The 13,071-nt window shown below is 33.8% G+C and overlaps 1 protein-coding gene across 2 annotated transcripts in view; it reads left to right on the top strand.

Annotated features, from left to right (window-relative positions):
- MYCBP2 (MYC binding protein 2) overlaps nt 1-13,071 on the top strand; it is a 301,197-nt gene that overhangs the window by 120,836 nt on the left and 167,290 nt on the right. For both annotated transcript variants that reach the window (XM_069066842.1, XM_069066841.1), the window contains 7 exons: nt 732-866; nt 1,123-1,206; nt 3,472-3,568; nt 6,436-6,628; nt 7,443-7,717; nt 9,454-9,675; nt 11,198-11,389. In XM_069066842.1, coding sequence (XP_068922943.1) covers nt 732-866; nt 1,123-1,206; nt 3,472-3,568; nt 6,436-6,628; nt 7,443-7,717; nt 9,454-9,675; nt 11,198-11,389 — 1,198 coding nt within the window. The remainder of the gene's footprint in view (nt 1-731; nt 867-1,122; nt 1,207-3,471; nt 3,569-6,435; nt 6,629-7,442; nt 7,718-9,453; nt 9,676-11,197; nt 11,390-13,071) is intronic.

Genomic DNA, 13,071 nt, shown 5'->3' with positions numbered 1-13,071 from the left:
TCCACAAAGCAAAAAAAATTAAGAATGGTTGGATCACAGGATAGATATGTTTGTAGGTAGCAGAGAAAGAACCACTGGATAGTAAAGGAATGAAAATTAAGTAGGGATGATAAGGAGTTATTTTTCTAGAGTAGGATGAGACAGGATGAGATCAAAGATGCATGTGGAAGGCTTAACCTTAGCAAAGAGGAAAGGTGCTTCTTGTACTTAGATCATGAGATTGACTGAAGGAACTGGGAACACTGAATCTCTATAAGAGAAGACTGATGAGTGTGTTGGAGTGGGGAAGTGGTGTAGGTGTGTATGATCACCATCTTCCAATGTTTTAGGGACTAAATAAGAAGGAGAAGTTAAACTTTATTCACCCTGACCCCACACAGCAGAATTTTGCACAGTTAAGTGGAATAAGAAAAGGCAAATTTAGGTTTCATGCAAGAAAAAAATTTTCTAGTAATTAGAACTATTTTAGAATTGCCAAGAGAGAGAATCCCCCTCACCAGGAATCTTCAAGTCAAAGTTGAATGACTTCTGTTTATGTATGTTTTAAGAGATTCTTATTCAGGTATGATTTGGACTGAATGGCTCTGAGATCTCTCTCATCTTTTAAGTTCTTTGATTCTTTGAATTTCAATTTGGTATGCAGCTTTACATGAATTTTAACTGGGTTCCTGTTAGGTAGGTTTATCAGCAATCTATAAATTTTGGCATCATCTGACTAATATTTCTCTCAGAGAAAAATATGCCATGATGTTCGATGAACCAGTTCTTCTACAAGCTGGCTGGTGGTATGTTGCATGGGCTCGTGTGTCAGGACCTAGCAGTGACTGTGGATCTCATGGACAGGCCTCTATTACCACAGATGATGGGTAAGTCTGAAGTAAAATTAATTATTTCATCAGAGAATGTGCCTTAAGAGTATGGTTGCTATCAAGAAAGTGAGGTCTGAGGACAAGTTTTAAAAGAGGCAGTGTGACCTCTTTCTTGATTTCTTACCCTTGAACAGTAAGTTAGCTTTAAGATCAACTTTAAAAGTTCCCTTATAAGAATACTGATACTTTTCATTGATTAATTTTTTTTATAAATGAGATGTTTTAATTTTTTTATATTTTTCTTTTTCTTCAGGGTTCTTTTCCAATTTAAGAGTTCAAAGAAATCAAACAATGGTACAGATGTTAATGCAGGACAGATACCTCAGTTATTATACAGGTATTGTACATATTTTCATGTAAAATTATTTCTTCCCCCCTGTGTGAATAGACCCAGGAGTATTCTGAAGTACAGAGTATGATAAAGGAAAAATTATTTGGGTCATTGATTATTTTTAAAGCATTCAGGGAAGTTATTATAATGTCAAGAGAAATGTAGACTTGTCTATAAAAACAGTTAACTCACCTTGACTTTCTGTGTATTTCAGTTTTTTTTTTCAGTGACATTTTTTACATTAGAGAAAGCTAGGTGGTTCAATGGATAAACTTCTGGACTTGGAGTCAGGAAGGACCTAAATTCAAATCCTGCCCCAGATAAATACTAGCTGTGTGACCCTGAGCAAGTTACTTAGCCTCTCTGACCCTCAGTTTTCTCATCTGTAAAATGAAGATATTAACAGTAATACCTGCTTTAGGGTTGTTATGAGGCTCTAACAATGTTGCAAATGAACAGTACTTTGCAAATCTTATATGCAAAAAGTACATATAAATTCTAGCTATTATTACTTTATTCTCATCATGAGGATTAATTTTAAATTGATAGCCATCGAGAATTCTTTTGTCTATTAAATGATATTTTTCTTCTACTAAGAACTTTACATTGTTAAAACTGTTACCTTGCATTTTGTTTATAACAGCCAGATATGTTCATCCAAGAGAAAACATTATAGTGAAATTGGGACAAAAAGCTTTATGTTTGGATCCTGATTGACCTCCTCTAGGTTTTATATTCCTTGTTAAATACTTTGTGGTATAGATTTAGCATTTCCTTACTATCAACAACATGTAATATTTAGTTAAAATTAAAAAGCAACACAATGGTCAAACATGATAAGATGCATGTTTATGTGTATAAATATGTACATATATGCATTCATACACACTTATACATTTATGTATGAGACGTAGTATGGAATAATGGATAGAGGCCTGCCCTTAAGAGTCCACAATATCTGGGTTTTCAAATCTTGCCTCTGCCATACTTTAGCTTAGTGACCACTTAACCTCCTAATACTGCCAGACCACTCTTAAAACTGTAAGTTGTATTTGAGCTGCTGATCTGTATCATTGGAAGGAATTTACACACCCAGAAATACACCATTCCATTAAATCACAGATCTAAGAAAGTTCTCTAATGTAGATTTATGTATATTCATAAAAAATTTTTCAGAGAAATCTTAATGATTCTTCATGGCAACTTTATGGCATTTACTTAATTTTTTTTTTCTATTTTGCTTATGGGGAAAAAGTGAATCATTCCTTAATATCTTTTTTACTAATGTTCTATATTTTTAGGGCATATTTTTGTTTTTATTGTTTCTCTTTGAAATAATCATTGCTAAGAAACAAAAAATTAACAATTCCTCATCTATCCATCTATTGAGTTAAGCCTATGGATTATCTCAAAGATAATTAAAAAAAAAGTTTCAGAAATATCATGGGAAATCTATTTCATCAGTCAAATCAAATATTTTTAGTACCAATTATATATTGAGCATACTTTGTATTTTTGTATCTTAAAAGTTATTTTTAAGAAACTTTTATGCATATAAATACATACAGCCACACAGGGTCCTTTATACGTGATACATATCAATACATCAAACTGATGTTGTAAGTGTGTACGCTTCCTCCAGTACTTCAAATTTACAACCCATCCCAGTCTTCTAACATTCAGTGTAGTTTTCATCCATGAATTCCCTTAAATCTTTTATAAAATGTATACTCAGTGTAACAGAACCTTTCCTCTAGGTCTTTTATAAGTGGAAATGACATTAAAGAAGAGACATTACCATCTGCTTTGCTGCTGTGCCCTAAGGACCAGGGAACCTTTCCACCTGACTCACAGCTGAAACTTTCCATATGTGTTGTCTCCCCCAATAGAATGTCAGCTCCTGGAGAACAGAGACTGTGTGATTTTCTTTGTATCCCCAGAGCTTTGTGCATAGTAAGCGCTTCATAAATGCTTTGTTCATTCAGTTTAACATTCCAGGAGTACCAAAGGATGTACATATTTCTGTCCCTTTTTTAGGAGTTTATTTCTGTGATAAAAAACAAATTCTGTCTATAGTCTCAGCTTTAATGTTAAAATTTTTTAGTTTTTTTTCTCATTAGTAGATAGCACAGTATCTTTTAAATGACCCACCATGGCATTTATTTAAAATATGGACAAAATTTTACTTGATTATATTAGAAGAAAAAAGATAAGTACAAATTTATTGACTTTTCCTGTATAAACCAGTTTCATATATTTACCTTTCTTCAGGCTCCCAACCAGTGATGGCAGTGCTTCAAAAGGTAAACAGCAAACCACTGAACCTGTGCACATTTTAAAACGATCTTTTGCAAGAACAGTCTCCACGGTAAGCTAACTAAAGTATTCATTTTGAAGATTCTATTCAATAATGCAATTTCTAAATTTTACCCCTTAGTTTTATGTAAATGTTCATATTTCTGCCATATATATGCACAGTATGTAACTATGAATTCTCAACTTGATTTTAATAAACTCAGATTTAACTTAATTTTAGTGCATTGTCATAAAAATGTGATATAAATTGATATTAGTATGTTTTATCAAAGATGAAAAGTTGGTTAAAAAGTCATTAGAAAAGTTGGGGACAACGCATGTATGTATTCTTCAGGATCATTGCCTCAGGGTAGTTTTGTAGGCCTAATTTGGCCATGAAGATTCCCAAACTCATGTTTAAGCTCTGTGATGGAACTTTTTAAGCATCCACATTTCCATTTAAGTGAGAGTTGTTCTATAAGATCTGTCTTCTCAGATTAAAAAGATAAGTTATACAGCAAATTGGATATGATTCATTATGGTCTGTGATCTTTATTAGCCATTTCTGTATAGAACTTAATTTAATATTGTTTCTTATTAATCCTGTTGCTAACCTCTAGTTTTTGTGCTAATGGAATTGTAAATTAAAGATAGTAGCCTTTGATGCTTGCTGTTCTTTGTGACTTTGTTTTCTGCTCCTCTTACTGGTACTTCTGAGTTACATTTCTATAGCATTTCAAAGTTTTAATAGACCTTATGTATGTTACTTAATTATAGCAGTCCACCATATCTCCATCTTCTCTTCTATGAAGGTCTGGTTACTGCTGCTACTAATAGGTTACTGTTATATGGTGCTTCATAGTTGAAAAAAGAAATACCACTGCCTATTAAGCATCTCATCCATTCCTCACAACAATGTTCAGAGGAGGTGAGAATGCTCAGAATTATTATTACTCAGTTTTACAGAGGAGGAAACAAGTCCTAGAGGCTGAGTTACTTACAAGTGGTTCTTAGGCAAGTGAGTGTTAGAGGCACAAGACCAGCATCCTTACTATGACATCTTTATCAGAAATAATTAGCTCTTGGGGCGGCCAGGTAGCACAGCGAGTAAGAGCACTAGCCCCAGAGTCGGGATGACCTGGGATCGAATCCCGGGCTCAGACACTTAGCACTCACCCAGAAACACCTGGCCATGTAACCTTGAGCAAGTTACTTAACCCCAATTGCTTTAAAAAAAAAAAAAAAGAAAGAATTAGCTCAGTCTATGCTTCATATTGCCTTAGATTGATCTCTTATTAGGAGTAGCTGATAGTACAGTAGATAGAGTGCTGGGCCTGGAGTCAGGAAAACCTGAGTTCAAATTGGACACTGACTAGCTGTGTGACTCTAGGCAAGTCAGTTAACCTCTGTCTCAGTTTCCCTGGCTATAAAATGGGAATCGTAATAGCAACTACCTCCCAGGACTGTTGTGAATATCAAGTAAGATCATTGTAAAGCACTTAACACAATTCCTGGTGCCTAATAAACACTATAATTGTTAGCTAGTAGTAGTAGTAATAGTGTATTAATGCTTAAATTGCTTATAAAGTTACAAGATAGTTTTTAAAAATTACTTTTGGAAGTTAAGTTTTTCACTTACAGTTAAATTACAATAAACTTTCAATTCTTGGAAAATCCTCTCACTAACAAAACTTTCAGTTCTTTTGATAACATTCTACACCCTTCTGTTGAATATCAATTATCCGGCAGCCTACAGTCCAATTGAAGCTAAAAGAGGAAATACCATTTCATTCCATACCATTTAAAAAGCGATTTTTTTTAGAAGTTTGAAGGCATTAATTTCATTTTTTTGTGTTTTATTAATGGAATATGGAGTTTAAGGTTCGTTGTTGGTTTTTCCCCCAAGGAAGCATGCCAGTGTATTAGCGATTTATTACATATAGTCATCCCTTCCATGTTGTGGCAGTTACGGGTATGGCACCCTTGAGATCTGGGAAGACACACATAAAATTTTTTGACCCTCGCTTTGTACCAGAGAAGGAGTCTGAATTTTTTTATTAAAAAATAAAATATACTATTATATAATACTACACATATATTTTAGGCATTTCTGAGTTCCTAAAACTTTTTCTATGTCATCTCCTGGCCTTCACATATCATCTGTGGCTTTTACAAAACTCCCCCAAAATTCCCATTTGATTTCTTTTTTCTTTTTGGAGGGGGGATGGTAGTGCAACTGGGGTTAAGTGACCCGCCCAAGGTCACACGGCCGAATCTGAACTCACGTCCTCCTGACTCCAGGGCTGGTGCCCTACTCACTGTGCCACCTAGCCGCCCCCTTCCCATTTGATTTATTATGCTGACCCATGGTATGTTGAAACCATGATGGGGAAAGTTGCAATATGGAAGGGATATTTTTATGTGCTATAATACATAAAAGTTGCTAAAAACCTATCTGTATTTGTGTGGAAATAAAACAGGTATAGGGACTGGATCTGTGATTTCTTTGGCATAGGGAATCCCCTAGGTTTAGGAAACTCTTTTCTAATGCAAATCATCATCTTCTTTGCACCTTAGTTGCCTAGAGCACTGAGAGGTCTACCTGTTCATGGTAACACAGCCAGCTTGTATCAGAAATAGTGGTTAAACCAAGATTTTCTTGGACTCAAGCTTAGCTTTCTATTCCTGTGCCATGCTGCCTCTAGAGATATGATCTTTTGTTAATATGATGAAATAATTGAACTTTTTGCTCAGTTTTTTATATAACCCTACTGTTTTTAGCTTGATAAATAAAAGCACTTTGAAATTTTTGGTTTTTAAAATGTATTATCAGGTAAGATCCTGAGGCTGATTATCAACGTTTTGCTTAAATATTTATGTATTTCAATCTATTATAGCCATTGAACTAATAACACTTTAATTTTTCCTATTCTGGACTAGGAATGCTTTGAGTCATTGTTAAGCATTCTTCACTGGAGTTGGACCACCTTAGTTTTAGGAGTAGAAGAACTTCGGGGATTAAAAGGATTCCAGTATACTGCTACCCTTCTTGATTTAGAGAGATTGCGTTTTGTGGGTACTTGTTGTCTAAGGCTGTTACGTGTCTATACCTGTGAGATTTACCCTATGTCAGGTATGATACAGATATGAATTTTATCAAGGAAAAAATCTGTATTTTAAGTACATTATTAATAATTGTTTAAAATGTTCTTCATTTGAAACTGTTGTTTTCAGCTTATAGAATTCTTTTCTAACTATTATGTCCTGATTCATTAACACAGGCCCAGTCCTGTGTGCATAAATAATTGGTAATGTTGACTTGCCATTTTTTAAAAGAAAAAGACATATCAGGTTCTAATGAAGTTCTTTAGGTAAATGGTGTTTTGCTGACCAAATGTATTCATCTTGGATAACCAAGTTATAATTTTAAAATCAGTTCATTTATGTGTAGATACTAAAACATATAAAAACAATATATTTCAAATTTTAATACCCTGGTACTATATAAATTTAGGAAAACTATTTTAGTAACTCCAACTATTTTGAGTATTTTGATTTAAATATTAAAACTGGGGTTTGAGTGACTGATATTTTATTTGTAGTAAACATAAGCAAAAGAATTTAATTTTGGGCTACAGTAACTTGTTTCATTGTTTATGTATAGATTAGATTTTTATGGTTTTCTTTTTTTGAAGGGGCATGGCAGGGCACTTGGGGTTAAGTGACTTGCCCAAGGTCACATGGCTAGTAAGTGTTAAGTGTCTGAGGCCAGATTTGAAGTCAGGTCCTCCTAATTCCAGGGCTGGTGCTCTATTTACTGCACCACCTAGCCACCCCAGTATTTATGATTTTAGGTATATAATAAGGGTATATGCTGTGCATTTTAAGAGAAATTTTTTTTAGTTCATTATTGTTAAATGCTTACACTTCATTTTGTTCCCTTATAGCTTCTGCTAAAGCAGTTGTAGAAGAAACAAGTAAATTAGCAGAGTGCATTGGGAAAACCAGAACTTTGCTACGAAAAATTTTATCTGAAGGAGTTGATCACTGCATGGTCAAATTGGATAATGATCCCCAAGGCTATCTCAGTCAACCATTGAGTCTACTGGAGGCTGTCCTTCAGGAGTGTCATAATACCTTCACAGCCTGCTTTCATTCTTTCTACCCAACCCCTGCCCTGCAGTGGGCTTGCCTTTGTGATCTCCTGAATTGTTTGGATCAGGTATGTTAAGTACCACAATACACTGGTAGAAATGCTCCTCTTTTAAAAATTGTATGTTTAAAAGGGAGATAAAACGCAAAACTGTTCTGCATTATGGCTCCTGACAAAATTTCAGATTCACATAAATATTTGATATTTTTTATGTGAACCTATACCTATCACAACCACACAGTTTTAGTAAATGACTTCTCTGTGCCAGACAAGGTATATGAGATGCTAGAATACAAATGCAGAAGTAGATAATCCCTCCCCTCAAGGAGCTTATGTTCTACTAGGGGAATTTAAAAGTTTCACAGACAGGTTCCATCACACTGTTCATGAAATAAATATATTGATTTTGCAAGGAAGGCACAAACAACCAAGGGAATGAAGAGAAGCCTCTCTAAACAGAGAATATTCTTTTAAAAAGCCTTCTAAGGAGCTAGAGGTTTAGGAATCATAAGGAAAGAGGTCAGGCATTCCAGGAATAGGCAATAGCCTGTGAAAATGTATAGAAGCAAAAGATAAACTCTCCTGGAAAATAACTGCAATTTAGAATAATAAAGTCTGGATGTTTATTAAATATGCCTCTTTATTACTCGCGTATAGGATTCCCTGTACCAATATGGCTCAGTAGCCCAAGGCCTCATTTGCAGGGCTAGTAAATCTCTTATTTTAGGAAGGTAAATATTGAACTCTCTACAAATTTATGACTTCTTGTGTACTCCACAGCTCAGTACTAAACAGCTCAGTAGCTACAATCATTCCCTTTACTGACACTGCCTTGACTAGTATAATAGAATTGTCCATTTTCTAAATGCAGCATATTGGTACCTTGGAGAGGGATGGAGGAGGAATTAGATTCATGAAAAATGTGGATTTAATATAGGTTCCCAAAGTGGGTAGTACCACCCTGTGGGGGAGTGCTGGAACAATCTAAGGAGAGGGGCAGCATAGTAACCTTAAGTGACACAAATTTTTTTTGTTTTAACCATTAAAGGGTTAAAGAATTAGATTTCCAGGAAGGCAATGAGTAATTTTTTTTAAAGGGGGTTATTAGGCCAAATAAGTTTGAGAACCTCTGATTTAAAGTATAGAATTTTGCTTTATAGCCAGTTTAGGACAAAGTTAATTTATACATATCAAGAGTTGCCTCTTAAGATTTTTTTTCTCTCCTATATTTTTTTCATAGTAAGATCTTTTATTGCATTCTAGTTTTATAGTTTGTTACCCATTTTTCTGAATAACTAACATAGGGTAAATGAATAGTATTATAAAGTTATAAATGCTAGGGGGTTTCTGGTTTGCCCTATTTACTATGTAGTTAGATAAACCAAGATCAGGAGAAAACAATTAATGCTTATTCACAGTGTGGCACAAATGTAAAGGACAGGAAATTGCTACTAGTATTAAAATGATCTTGTTTCAGATAGTGCTGAAAAAGGCCAGCCAGTAGCAACTTTAAGCTATGTATGTGTATAATAATTGAAGCTGGAAGTATTCCCTGAACTTTCCTTGTTCAATATTTTTTTAATCCCCATAGAATCAGTAACTGATCTTTAAAAAAACCTTTGTTTCTAAATATTAATATTTATCTTTATAGAATTTCATAGCAAATGACCATTCGAATTTCAGTGCAGTTATGTCTAATTACATAGACATTGTCATGGATCTGTATTTGTTTAATTCTTATACCTCAAAAGACTTGTAATTCACATTAATCTATTTTGGGATGGGGCCTGGGTCTTTTGTCAAAGGATATCCAAGAAGCAAATTTCAAGACATCAAGTAGCCGACTGCTTGCAGCTGTTATGTCAGCTTTATGTCACACGTCTGTCAAGTTGACCTCCATCTTTCCCATTGCCTATGATGGAGAAGTATTACTTCGATCCATTGTTAAACAAGTCAGCACTGAAAATGACTCTGCCCTGGCTCACCGGTTTCCTCTATTGGTAGCACATATGGAAAAACTCAGTCAGGTCAGACTTGATTTCAAAATATTTCTCGTTATTTTCCCCAGGGAAATGAAATTTTAACTGACGTTTACTTATTAAATTAAGAAATGAAACTTTACTTTTTGTTGTTGTTTATTCTAACCTAATTCTAAGCTGCTGCCAAATATTAATTTTCTTCCTTGCTAATTATCACAAGATTAACTTGCTTTAAGGACAATTCCCAGTTGTGCATCTGTAGAACAAATTTAATTTTGTTTCAGTTTATCCAGAATCATTAAATATCAGTTTTTATCATGGTAAGGCATTACCATGGAGAAATATGAGTCTTAAGATTATTTTTAGAAGAGAATGTTAATATTTAAAATTCACTGCTATTTAAAATTTACTTAAGCATTCCAAGAAAGAAATGATGTGTTTAAGATTACTTTTCTGTGTATCTTCAGTTTTTATTTCATGATTTCTCATAGAAAAAAAGACATTGCAAAATCTTTGTATTTTTAATGATTTCATCAGTTTCAGAGTGGAGATGTGATATGTATAATTTACATGAAATTATCATTATGAAGATTGTGAATAACTTTTCATTCAAAATAGAATTTTATTCCCCAGTGCATTTGGGATTTTAAAAAATCACTATTTTATTCCATTCTGACCTGTACACTGTGTTTGAAATATATCAGAAGACTTACTGATGTAACTACAATGGTTGTCATCCCGTAACTTTTTTAGGATTAAATATGTCTTAGCTGTACCCTCATTTGTATCAGTTTTCCTTTTATATTTGTCCTTTAAATATACAAATATACAAATCATAATTTTTATTTAAATTTTTTTTTAGTTTTTGCATTCTTGGGATTTTATCCAGATATCAAAAAGGATAAAATGATTTTCTAAATGGAAGTACAAATGTTAAATTATATTACATAGTGAAATACATCAGTGTATCTGGGGAAGAAGGGAGGCTCCATTGCTGAGAATTACAAGATCAAAGGCTAAGACTTAACTCTACAAACTAGTGTGATATTATGTACAGCTCCTTTCATAGTTTCAAATCTTCTTTTTCTTGTATATGAAACAGAATAGACACCTACTCCTTTTTAAAATAAAAAAATAATAAAAATTTCCTGAAATCAGAAGACCTGAGTTGAAGTCCTGGCTCTGACACTTAATTAAATTTGTGCCCTTAGAAAACCACTTTATCTTTCTTCCTTAAATATCAAACATGTCCAAAATGTCAGTCAATTATCCCTACTTGAAAATTGGAATAATTGTTACATGACTCATCCTACATAGTTGTCATGGGGCAAGTTTAGAATGAGTTTTAAAAGTGAGCTGCTTTTATTACAGAAATGAAAAGACCATAAAAGTGATCAAATAAAAAAATGAGTTTAGACACTGAAAATTTGACTTAATATAATTTCTATCGAAGTATGAATTTTAAAAACATACAGTCTTCAAAACAAAACTATTTTGAATGTATGCCTATATTGAGGAAACTAAGGCAGCATTTTCTATATGTACTGGTTTATCTTTCCCTACATCATAGAGTGAGGAGAATATCTCTGGAATGACAAGCTTTCGTGAAGTTCTGGAGAAGATGTTAGTTATTGTGGTGTTACCAGTCAGAAATAGCCTAAGACGAGAGAATGAACTGTTCTCCTCCCATCTAGTCTCTAATACTTGTGGACTACTTGCTAGTATTGTGAGTGAACTTACAGCATCAGCCCTTGGATCTGAGGTAAAGATTGTGTTACTTACAGTTTTATAATATGTATTGCTTTTAAATAAACTGTATGATTTTTGTTTAAATGCAATTTCAAATAAAACTAAGCATACAGTTTAAAGAAAGCTGGCAAAACTTTGTTTTATTCTTTCTTTATAAAGACTTTGAACATGGTTTCCTGGCAAATCCAAGCCCTTCTGACATGCTTAAAATATTTTTTTTCCCCTCAAAGACAGAAGTACAAAGTAATTTTTAGTTGGGAAATAAAGGTTCATAATGCTCAAAATCCTGGATTATTTTACAGTCTTAAGTGTTTTTAGTGAAGACAGAGTGTGAGTAGAAAGAGCCATAAATTAGAGGATCTCTCCAGTCCTGGCTTTGCCCTTTGGTTGCTGTGTCTGTGGCCAAGTCTATTGTTACCTTTCTATTGTTTCGTTTCCTTTTCTCTACAATGAAAAGTCAATCATTCATTCAATAAAGATTTATTAAATTCCTGATACCATTATTCAAAGAGAAGACTTGGAAGAATGGTAACTGTTTTCAAATAGTCACCAAATTGATATGCCTTTTAACTTTGAAGGTATTGAGTACAATGTATTTATCAAAAATATAATATTTAAAAGCTACGAAATATATTGTGCCCTTATTTACCAAATTTCTTGTTGGAGACTTCTTGTGGTCAGCAGATTGCTACATTTTAAAACTTTATAGAATTTATTTCTATCATGACTTTTTCTCTAGTATCTTTCTTTAGGCTCTTCTCCTCCTGCCCTCCCACATAGTGCCTGTTCTCTTCTCACCACTTCAATCAAGATTCCTTACTTGTCTAAAGAAACATTCTGGCTCACTGTATTGCCCTCCACCTGAATTCCAGGTCCTTAGTTTCAGAAAAATTCTTTTATGAAATTTATTCTAAGTGTGGGCGGCCATGGATCAGGAGGATACCAGGTTTCCTCACCTGCTGTATTTCAAATTCAAATAAATGTTTTTGAATATTACTATATGCTAAGCAGTCTCTGAGTGTGTTGAAAGGATGTAAAATATATAGTGAAATAGTTAACAATATAGTTGTGCTTAAAGAGTTTACATTTCTAACCCAGGGTAATCTTCCGAATTTAAAAAGAATAGCTATAGACCTACCCTAGGGGTTCCCAGTCACTCATATTATTCTTGGAAGGCCTGTTTTTAGTTATTCCAGCCACAAATTCCATTACCCAGTATCCTTGAATCTCTAAGGACAACCTGGATCAAAAGTAGGGCCTTTTAGTTTAATATGTCATAAATCAGAATTGGTTTATGACACTTGCACCAAATTACATATTTGGTAAAGTCAGATACTTGGATACCTATTTATTAAACTATTTTTTGTATGATTGGTATTCCTTACCAAAATTTCAATTCTTCTGTTATAGTTGACAAACTATAGCTGGCATTTTTACAACAGACAGTGTTTTCCAATCATTTAAGTAAATATTAAGAAGCTATTACTGTATCTTGCTTTTTTCTGTTTTGATTGAAACTGCTTGCTCTTTAAGTGAATATATTTTGGTGCTATAAGGTCTTTCTGAATAGTTGTTGATGTGCACTGGTAGAGGGAATTTCCCATAGTAGTGAAATGACAGGATGTCCTACCTTTCAGATTCCCCCAATACACACACACACACACACACACACACACACACACACACACACACACA

This window comes from Petaurus breviceps, unplaced genomic scaffold (assembly GCF_028583685.1).
Source record: "Petaurus breviceps papuanus isolate PSGF00001 unplaced genomic scaffold, PetGlider_PUasm1.0 90730, whole genome shotgun sequence".
Lineage (NCBI taxonomy): Eukaryota > Metazoa > Chordata > Mammalia > Diprotodontia > Petauridae > Petaurus > Petaurus breviceps.
The sequence above is the reverse complement of the archived record's forward strand: the minus strand, read 5'-3'. Positions and strand labels throughout refer to the sequence as shown.